Source organism: Cherax quadricarinatus, chromosome 9, assembly GCF_038502225.1.
Source record: "Cherax quadricarinatus isolate ZL_2023a chromosome 9, ASM3850222v1, whole genome shotgun sequence".
NCBI lineage: Eukaryota > Metazoa > Arthropoda > Malacostraca > Decapoda > Parastacidae > Cherax > Cherax quadricarinatus.
In genome coordinates, this window is record NC_091300.1 from 8,639,475 (window position 1) to 8,650,277 (window position 10,803).

At 41.9% G+C, this 10,803-nt stretch overlaps 1 protein-coding gene across 1 annotated transcript; it reads right to left on the reverse strand.

Annotated features, from left to right (window-relative positions):
• Positions 1-48: 48 nt before the first annotated feature.
• Positions 49-5,821, reverse strand: LOC128686017 (uncharacterized). Its single transcript, XM_070083465.1, has 5 exons — positions 5,746-5,821; positions 5,423-5,524; positions 3,810-4,100; positions 3,281-3,297; positions 49-359 (listed from the first exon to the last, which is right to left on the reverse strand). The coding sequence occupies exons 1-5, from the start codon at positions 5,819-5,821 to the stop codon at positions 114-116; spliced, it is 732 nt and encodes a 243-aa protein (XP_069939566.1). The 3' UTR covers positions 49-113.
• Between the last annotated feature and the right edge of the window lie 4,982 nt (positions 5,822-10,803).

Here is a 10,803-nt window from a genome sequence, read left to right on the forward strand (position 1 = left end):
CAAATACAAATTACTTATAATTGACTGGCTTTAGTAATAATAGATTTATATTATATGGTATAGGCAACTTAAGGTGAAATGTAGATTCTGTTTTTGGTAATTAGGTTACACATCTATGCATTTGAGGCTGATGCAGTTCCATTACGTATGGTATTATGTATGAAGTTGTTGAAGACACACACATACCTGTATGAGCGTCGGAAGGGGAAGGAGTGGCATGGGGCACAGGAAGCGCAAGTGCAGGAGCAGACGGAGGTGAGGTCGGTGAAGGAGGCGCCTTCCTGAGGACACTGACCAGACAGGATGGACCCGTTGGCTGTGATCACGTCTCCCTCGAGTCGCACAGCACCAGCAGCAGCCTGAAATATAATTCAAATATCACCAGTAGGCCCCTAGCGTAAGTTAGGAGTCACTACTCCGGTGGGCCTGGGATTAGAAGTCACTCTCCCCTCACTCCTACCAACCTCTGACAGGGTCAACAGGAAAGGTGGTGGAGTAGCGATGTATGTCAGAGACAATTTAAATTGTTGTGTTAGACAAGATATTAAATTAGAAGCGTCAGCCACTGAATCTGTTTGGTTACAGCTTCTCGAGGGCCGAGAAAAACTAATTTTGGGTGTGATTTACAGGGCCCCAAATCTTGATAGGGAGTGCAGTAAACTTCTATGGGACGAAATTCGTAAGGCATCTACAAACGAAAATGTTGTGCTAATGGGAGATTTCAACTATAGACAGATTGACTGGAGCAATTTGACAGGAAATTTAGAGTCAGGTGACTTTCTTGATACGATCCAGGATTGTTTTTTAAAACAGTTTGTGACAGAGCCAACTAGGGGAAATAACCTCCTTGACTTGGTTCTTGCCAGTAGGGAAACACTAATTAATAATCTTGAGGTTAATGATGAGCTTGGGGAAAGTGATCACAAATCACTCAGTTTTAATATATCATGGAATTCCCCTAATAATGGCAATCAAGTCTCCGTCCCTGACTTTCGCTTGGCTGATTTCATAGGACTGAAAAATTACTTAGGTGGGCTGAACTGGAATGACCTGACTAAGGGTCAGGTAGGTGGTGATGGTTGCCGATATGATGCTTTCCAGGGCATAGTTCTAGCTGCTCAGTCAAATTATGTTCCAAATAGGGAAATCAGATCAAACAAAAATGATCCTAAATGGATGAACAATAGATTAAAATATCTGATTGGTCAAAAGAGAGGCATATATAGGCAAATCAAAAGAGGAGAGGGGCAATTGAGAAATCGATATATTCAGTTAAAGAGAGAAATAAAAAAGGGAATTAGAAAAGCAAAAAGAGATTATGAGGTTAAAGTTGCAAGAGAATCGAAGACTAATCCAAAAGGATTCTTTCAGGTATACAGAAGTAAGATCAGGGACAAGATAGGCCCACTCAAAAGTTCCTCGGGTCAGCTCACTGACAGTGATAAGGAAATGTGTAGAATTTTTAACACATACTTCCTCTCAGTTTTTACACAGGAGGATACCAGCGATATTCCAGTAATGATAAATTATGTAGAACAGGACGATAATAAACTGTGCACTATTAGGGTCACAAGTGACATGGTCCTTAGGCAAATAGATAAATTAAAACCTAACAAATCCCCAGGCCCTGATGAACTGTATGCAAGGGTTCTAAAGGAATGTAAAGAGGAGCTTAGCACACCTTTGGCTAATCTTTTCAACATATCACTACAAACTGGCATGGTGCCAGATAAGTGGAAAATGGCAAATGTGATACCTATTTTCAAAACAGGTGACAGGTTCGAACTATAGACCAATAAGCCTAACCTCCATAGTGGGAAAATTTATGGAATCAATAATTGCCGAGGCAGTTCGTAGCCACCTTGAAAAGCATAAATTAATCAACGAATCTCAGCATGGTTTTACAAAGGGGCGTTCCTGCCTTACGAATTTATTAACTTTTTTCACTAAGGTATTTGAGGAGGTAGATCATGGTAATGAATATGATATTGTGTATATGGACTTCAGTAAGGCTTTTGACAGGGTCCCACATCAGAGACTATTGAGGAAAATTAAAGCACATGGAATAGGAGGAGAGATTTTTTCCTGGATAGAGGCATGGTTGACAAATAGGCAGCAGAGAGTTTGCATAAATGGGGAGAAATCAGAGTGGGGAAGCGTCACGAGCGGTGTTCCACAGGGGTCAGTGTTGGGCCCCCTGCTGTTCACAATCTACATAAACGACATAGATGAGGGCATAAAGAGCGACATCGGCAAGTTTGCCGATGACACCAAAATAGGCCGTCGAATTCATTCTGACGAGGACATTCGAGCACTCCAGGAAGATTTGAATAGACTGATGCAGTGGTCGGAGAAGTGGCAGATGCAGTTTAATATAGACAAATGCAAAGTTCTAAATGTTGGACAGGACAATAACCATGCCACATATAAACTAAATAATGTAGATCTTAATATTACGGATTGCGAAAAAGATTTAGGAGTTCTGGTTAGCAGTAATCTGAAACCAAGACAACAGTGCATAAGTGTTCGCAATAAAGCTAATAGAATCCTTGGCTTCATATCAAGAAGCATAAATAATAGGAGTCCTCAGGTTGTTCTTCAACTGTATACATCCTTGGTTAGGCCTCATTTAGATTATGCTGCACAGTTTTGGTCACCGTATTACAGAATGGATATAAATTCTCTGGAAAATGTACAAAGGAGGATGACAAAGTTGATCCCATGTATCAGAAACCTTCCCTATGAGGATAGACTAAGGGCCCTGAAACTGCACTCTCTAGAAAGACGTAGAATTAGGGGGGATATGATTGAGGTGTATAAATGGAAGACAGGAATAAATAAAGGGGATGTAAATAGTGTGCTGAAAATATCTAGCCTAGACAGGACTCGCAGCAATGGTTTTAAGTTGGAAAAATTCAGATTCAGGAAGGATATAGGAAAGTACTGGTTTGGTAATAGAGTTGTGGATGAGTGGAACAAACTCCCAAGTACCGTTATAGAGGCCAGAACGTTGTGTAGCTTTAAAAATAGGTTGGATAAATACATGAGTAGATGTGGGTGGGTGTGAGTTAGACCTGATAGCTTGTGCTACCAGGTCGGTTGCCGTGTTCCTCCCTTAAGTCAATGTGACCTGACCTGACTAGGTTGGGTGCATTGGCTTAAGCCGAGTAGGAGACTTGGGGACCTGTTCCTCGCATGGGCCTCCCACCAGTAGGTCTCTTCTGTCCTCAGTGTTCATTCCGAAGAGGTTCGACAATTCTTATGTTCTTATGTGCAGGGCCACCATGTCCCCGAAACCTGAAGGAGGAGGAAGGTGAGTGCTGTTATGGTGGGAATGAGATACTTTTCTTAGCAGAATTAGATATACGAGCAGAGTGGAGCAAAGAAAAAATCTCCCCCCCCCTCTCCCTCAAAAGAGAGTGAGGGGGAGGGAGAGAACATTGCACTATATTATGTCTAAGAATACTTAGATTCATTAATATATGAATAATGAAGGTTCATTGTTACAATACCCTCTTGACATTATAATAATTACATTGACTCCGGGCTGAGGGACTGATTACCTCAAAATTCTTCAGATCTTCATCATTCTTCGTACTGGACTGAGGAAGCCACTGTGTAGGCGAAACGCTTCCGCAATAAAGATACCCAAGTGTTGCACGTGTGTCTATGGTGTGCCTAAGACTGCAATATATTCGCACTAGCCTGGCAACAACCAGCCTGATCATGGACACACTCTACTCTGGTGATGATGATGGTGGTGGTGGTGGTGTCGGTAATGGTGGTAGTGAGACAGGATCAGGACTTACCTATGGTGGTGAGGGTGATGACACAGTAGTAGACGGAGTCGAAGTAGGACCATCTCTCGTAGCGGGAGAAAACAGCGGCTCCCGAAGTAATGGTGATGGTGGAGAGAGTTGTCACCACCAGGATCAAGTCGATCTCCGTGGCGTCCGTGTCCTGGCACTGGTGGAGAGAGAGAGAGGGAGAGTGATGGAGAGAGTGAGTGATTGTGTTTGTATGATTGGTGATTGTCGTGATTAGTGTAGGCTGGGTTGTTATGGATGCTTGTTGAAGACTGTTGGTTCTTCCTCTCACTTACTAAGTCTATGAATTTTTTCCCAATCATTTATTTTGACAACGTTTCCGCTGTGTAGAGATTTATTAAGTCACGTTTCTCTCAGTGTAGAGCTTCATGAAGTCAAGTTTCGCTCTGTGTAGATATTTATTAAGTCACGTTTCGCTCTGTGTAGAACTTTATCAAGTCATGACTTGATAAAGTTCTACACAGAGCTTTATTAAGTCATGACTTGATAAAGTTCAACACAGAGCTTTATTAAGTCATGACTTAATAAAGTTCTACACAAAACGATACCTTGCCCCATTAAAAGCTGTCAATTAGTTAACTTTATTGCATACATTGTTATGTTGGTTTCAGTGCGATAGTTTGGAAAAGCCTCTTCCGCTCTTGTACTGGGTTTCGTAGGAGTTGATTTCCCAGTACTGAGTCGAGCTGTAAATTTAAGTAAACATCGTAACCTGTTATTTCTATATATTTTTTATGAGAACACAAGAAGGAGCACTGAAACAGGCCTACTGGCCCATGCTAGGTAAGTCCAAGTCACACCCACCCATACCCACTCATGTATACTTGTCTAACCTATTTTTAAAGCTTTAGTGATGCTACTCGGCGGTTTGTTCCACTCATCCATAATTCTATTACCAGACTAGTGCTTTCCTATATCCTTCCTAAATCTATTTTTTTTTTTCAAACTTGAAACCATTGCTGCGAGTCCTGTCTTGGTTAGATATTTTTAGCACGTTATTTATATCTCCTTTATTTATTCCTGTCATATATATATACGCCTCAGTCAAATTTCACGCCTTTCTAGAGAGTGCAGATTTATTGCCCTCAAGTCTATCCTTGTAGAAAAGTTTTCTGGAACATGGGATTAATTTTGCTATCCTTCTCTGTATATTTTTCCAGGGCATTTATGTCAATTCTGTAATACGGTGATCAAAACTTCAAAGCATAATCTAAATGAGGTCTTACCAACGACAGAGTTGAAGTGTAATCTGAGGGCTCCTGTTATTTATACTTCTTAACGACCCCTGTGGATTTAGCGCTTAGTTTTAATTAATAGTAGTGGTAATAATAATAATCATAATAATAATATTATTATTATAGTCCTTGATATGAAGCCAAGAATTCTATTAGCTTTATTACGAACACTTATCCACTGTTGTCTTGGCTTGAGATTGCTACTAACCAGAACTTCTAAATCTTTGTTGCATTTAGAGTAATGGAGAACTACAATATTAAGTTTATAAGTGTCGTGGTTATTATCTTTTTCTAGGCTTAAAATTTTACATTTACCTACACCAAACCACATCTGCTACTTCTACCACTGCATCAACTTACCGAGATGTTCCTGTAGCTCTCTAGTGTCATCATCAGAATTAATCCGACGGCCTATTTTAGTGTCATCGGTAAAGTTACTTATGTCGCTATATAGTCCCTCATCTATGTCGTTTACGTATATTGTGAACAACAAAGGGCCCAACACTGACCCCTGTGGAACACCGTTTGTGACGCTTCCCCACTCTGATTTCTCCCCGTTTATGCAAACTCTCAGTTGTCTACCTGTCAACCATACTTCTGTCCAGGAAAAAACTCCTCTCTTATTTCGTGTGCCTCTATTTTCCTCAACAGTCTCCTGTGTGGAACTCCATCAAAGGTCTTACTGAAGTCCATATACACAATATCATATTCATTATCATGATTTACCTCCTTAAATACCTTAGTGAAGAAGTTAGTCATTTCGAATGGCAGGAACGCTCCTTTGTAAACCCGTGCTGAGATTCATTGATCAATTTGTCTTTCAAGATGGCTTCGAATAGCCTCGGCAATTATTGATTCCATCAGTTTTTTTTTTCCACACTGGAGGTTAATTCCCTTCAGCCGTTTAGAATCATTTCTATCTTACAACCCACAACATTTTCACAAAATTAAGCTTTTTCTCAAGTTTTTATTTTTTTTTTCATGGAGCTTCCGTTAGTTTTCTTGAAGAACAATCTAGTGGTTTTTTTTATGTCAAAGAAACTAATTCCTCCTGAAAACCATTGATTTTCTTTTTCTCTTTTTTCTTCTTTTCTGTAGTCTTTTTTCATTTTTTCTTTTTTTTTTTTTACTTCTTCTTTTCTTCTTGATAATTGAGACATTTATTCAACATCTAGGAATCTTTATTCTGGAAACGTTTCACCTCTCAGTGGCTTCTCCAGTCCAAAACACAAAACAACGCTGGACGATGAGGAGGACTTTGAGGTAATCAGTCCCTCAGCCTGGAGTCGATGTGTTCAGTCCGTCAATCTTGACAAAAGTGCAGCATATTCGTGGAGAAGGAGCTTATATACTGATGACAGACGAGGTGGAGCAGTGGTAGGCGGAGTCACCAGTGGAGAAGACCACTAGTGGAAGAAGGTCGGGCAAATTTGGAGAAATCCCTGCATCAGGATCCCAAGATGTTGCTGTGCCTGACACAGCAGGCCATCTTATTTGCTTATTTTCTTGTTTGTTTTTCAATTGGTCTCGGGCAGCGGTCCCTGAGAGTATGTAGACCAAGAGCTGTGTATCTCCTAGCAGAGGATATATACACAGAGAGATGCGTTTCTTTCAGCGTATATTCGCCGAGAGTTTTCCTTAATCCCCATTCTTAGGGATTAAAGTATTCTTGTTTTTGGTAGTAAAAGGTTACCTTATAGCCTTAGTGACTAGTGTAGTCGATAGGATTTAAACCCATTAACCAAATCTCTCTCAGGTAGGTTATATACACCGAGATGAGAATTTAATTTAATCTTTAATTTGGGAATTAAAATACCCTTGCCTGATGGTAAACAGGTCACGAGTGACCCTAATGACCTTCTTGTAGCTGATAAGGATTAAAGATTAAGGAATAAGGATTATATTTCTTTGCATCGTTTATAATGTGTGATTATAATTTTGATTTGCTAAGCACAAAGAAAGCCACTGTCACGCCGGGGCAGAAATACTTTAAACCTGATAAACTAACCATTTCTGAGCACATATGCTGTATAACCCTAATGGGTTTAGCGCTTGATTTTCATTATAATAATAATAATTTGAGCACATACTGTGAACTGGTTTCGATTTATATTTCAGAGAGTAAAACTTCATTGATAGTTCCTAGCCCGAGGTCCCTAGCTCGAGGTCCACAGCCCGAGGTCCCTAGCTCGAGGTCCCCAGCCTGAGGTCCCTAGCTCGAGGTCCTCAGCCCGAGGTCCCTAGCTCGAGGTCCCCAGCCCGAGGTCCCTAGCTCGAGGTCCCCAGCCCGAGGTCCCTAGCTCGAGGTTCCCAGCCCGAGGTCCCTAGCTCGAGGTCCTCAGCCCGAGGTCCCTAGCTCGAGGTCCCCAGCCCGAGGTCCCTAGATCGAGGACCCCAGCCCGAGGTCCCTAGCTCGAGGTCCCCAGCCCGAAGTCCCTAGATCGAGGACCCCCAACCCGAGGTCCCTAGCTCGAGGTCCTCAGCCTGAGGTCCCTAGCTCGAGGTTCCCAGCCCGAGGTCCCTAGCTCGAGGTTCTCAGCCCGAGGTCCCTAGCTCGAGGTCCCTAGCCCGAGGTCCCTAGCTCGAGGTCCTCAGCCCGAGGTCCCTAGCTCGAGGTTCCCAGCCCGAGGTCCCTAGCTCGAGGTCCTCAGCCCGAGGTCCCTAGCTCGAGGTCCACAGCCCGAGGTCCCTAGCTCGAGGTCCCCAGCCCGAGGTCCCTAGCTCGAGGTCCCCAGCCCGAGGTCCCTAGCTCGAGGTCTTCAGCCCGAGGTCCCTAGCTCGAGGTTCCCAGCCCGAGGTCCCTAGCTCGAGGTCCTCAGCCCGAAGCCCCTAGCTCGAGGTCCCCAGCCCGAGGTCCCTAGCTCGAGGTCCCCAGCCCGAGGTCCCTAGCTCGAGGTTCCCAGCCCGAGGTCCGTAGCTCGAGGTCCTCAGCACGAGGTCCCTAGCTCGAGGTCCCCAGCGCAGGCTGGGCTCCATCTCCCATTACCACAGTCTGACAATATATCGTTACCATCCAACAAGTGTGTCTACCTTCAACCCTCAATCTCCTTACCGAACCCCACACGACAATTTGGTGGCAGCGGTGGGGCGTAAAATTGACGATTACAGCCGATGTCTGGAGATTTCTTTCGACCAGCAAGACGGCCATTTCGTGTCGCCAGTAGGCCGACCTAGCCAGCCAGCTACCTCAAGCCAGCTACCTCAACCAAGCTTCTACCAGCCACTACATTATTCACTGGTCAGTCTCTTTGTATTAGTGTTTATCTGCTTATTTGCATCACTCCCGAGGGGTTGACCCAAGTTTGCAAAGTAAGCCAGCAACCAGTCAGTGGTGGGGAGTCAGAACAACCCAGTCAGTCCAGCCTAGCCTACTCCATCCAGCTTTTGCCTGCCAAGCCAGCTTTCCACCCCTGCTGTGCTCATCATTAGAAGTATCAAGCTATTCTGTGTGAAGGGTTAAGATAAGCCAGTAAGCAACTAACCCAGGTGTCTTACCCCAGTACTCAAGCAAGCCACGTGAGTACAGTCTTCATCGCTTTGTGATTCAAGCTCCAAGCCATTCTGAGAGCTCTTTTTCATCCTTGTGGTGTTGTGGAATTCGTGGGTTGTTTTAAGCCAGCCGACTTAGAATTATCTTCGCGCCAGTCAGGGTGTCCTCAGTGAGGCTTACGTCGTTCATCCCATAGGCCCACCCTCCAACACTCACCATGCGGTCTCGGCCTTAGCCCTGTTAAAGCCCACCCACCCATCCACTCGACATCACGGCCTCAGACGCCTCACTCAGCCATTCACCCACTCACCCAACCACTACCACTGTGTTTTGATACTCTTACTACGGGTACTAGCACCATATTTTAAGGACCACATAGGGGGTCAAGAGCTAGAGTGTGTTTCGCGCCACCGTTAAAAGCCTCCTTTGTGAAGTCTATCATCGATGTAAGCGCAATTCTACGATCACGTGTGCAGAGGACAGTAGCCAGCCACGAGAGGACATAAACATCCACCACCTTCCACCTTCTACCTAATTCTTCACCAAGTCGCTACAGTGATAATATTTTTCACAGAGACATTTGCGAATGTTCAAACACTTCTTTTGTGTTTCCAGTGATTTTCTTAGTGACATTCAGTAACTCTTGATTAGACTCAGTGTTTATTATATACTGATTGCAATATTTTTTTATCTTCTTAATTCAGTGTTAATTTTCGTGCATTATCTTATGACTGTTGTGTTGTCTTTCTTTTTATACACTTGAAGTAAGTACCTTAGTGTTTTTCCTTTGTTGTGTGTACAACATATAAGCAGTATAGAATTTGTGTTTCCACTTCAGAATCACCTTGTGTTCACAGTATTCCAGTGAAGTAATTCAGTAATTTATTACCTTGTATTCTGCATCACAACTCAGTGTTGTCTGTTACATTTTTATCCCAGCATTTGTGTAGTCTTGCCAGTTTATTTCATTTTTTCTGTGTGTGTTGAACATTTTTGTGTTAATTCTTTTCATTCAGCCAGTGTCTAATTTGTCTCATCTCCACAGACAATAGTGCCATTATTTTGTGCAAGAAATTATTTTCCAAATTTTTCACACATCAAGTTTCATAGCAAGAAAATTCTAGTATTGTGTTTATGTTGATGTGTTGTGTTCTACATCACTGTAAGTGTTCAAACCTTTTGTTCTGTGTTTTTGTACCTATTATTTTTCTTGTTTCATTGAACAAATTCACTCTTAGTGCAATTTTTAAGTTGTTCATTTAAAGTAAATTGTTCTTTTGCTTGTTAAGTGTTGCTTAAGCTGCAGTTAAGAGGGTAAAGTGTTCCCTCAGTTCATTCCTTGCTATATTCTCTTTCCTTGTAAACTGTATTTCTTGTGTGTGTAATATTTTTTTTATTATTGCACATTGACTCATTTGCCAATAATTCTTGTGCAAGCATTGTGTTGTCATTAAATTTTTTTCTTTCAGAAATTTTACGTAGTGTTGTGCAGTACTTTTGATTAGCAATTGTTATTTGCCATATTGCTACAGTTTATTTCAGTGCAGTTTATTATGCTTTGTTCTGTGCATAATATTTTATTCTTTGTGTGCCATTTTATTTCTTTATAGTGAATTGTTCTCCCCAGTTTTTTTTAATTTTGCACAAGCTTTATTGAGTCCAATTTAACATTTTTTGATTGATTCATCATTTTATTGTTGAATTTCCCTATTGCATTGAGAGTAAAGATAACTCACTGTGCCATTAATTCAATTTAAAGTAAAATTTGAGCAAATTAGATTTGAGTAAATTACAAGTTCTCTTGATTTTCAAAGTGTTGTTTATTCAGTTGAGTATTTTCTTGTGTGAGTTTCCTTGCTTTCTGTGTGTCCTGTCAATTTTTAATTACTTATGCAGAATAGTTAAGCATTTTCTTCCCATTTAAGTTCACTTATTGTGTCCTCAGTTACATTTTCTTTCTATTTTTTTTTTTTTTTGCCTTATGCCCTTGAGTAAGTTCCCTGAGAACATGTCCCAGTCACTTTTGAATGTTCACTTAGTGTATCATGCCAGTCAAAGTCAATATGAATCAGTCCACAGTACCAATATTCCCTTACTGACTGAAAGACAATACCTAGCCCTTGAGCAATGTGTTTGTTCTCACAGCTTGTATCTGAGATTTGTTAAAGTGCTGCGAAATGTGAAGTTCAGATTAAGTTCCTATAGATCCGTGAATTACTTATTAACGTAGCCGAGTGGTCAGGCACTAGTA

Excerpts from the sequence above, each read along its gene's own strand:
- LOC128686017 (XM_070083465.1), bottom strand. The coding sequence starts at position 5,821 with ATGACTAACTTCTTCACTAAGGTATTTAAGGAGGTAAATCATGATAAT. Across the intron at positions 5,525-5,745 it reads TATTGTGTATATGGACTTCA|ATGAGGGACTATATAGCGAC; the intron begins GTAAGACCTTTG and ends TAAACGACATAG. Across the intron at positions 4,101-5,422 it reads AGAGCTACAGGAACATCTCG|AAGTGAGAGGAAGAACCAAC; the intron begins GTAAGTTGATGC and ends CATAGACTTAGT.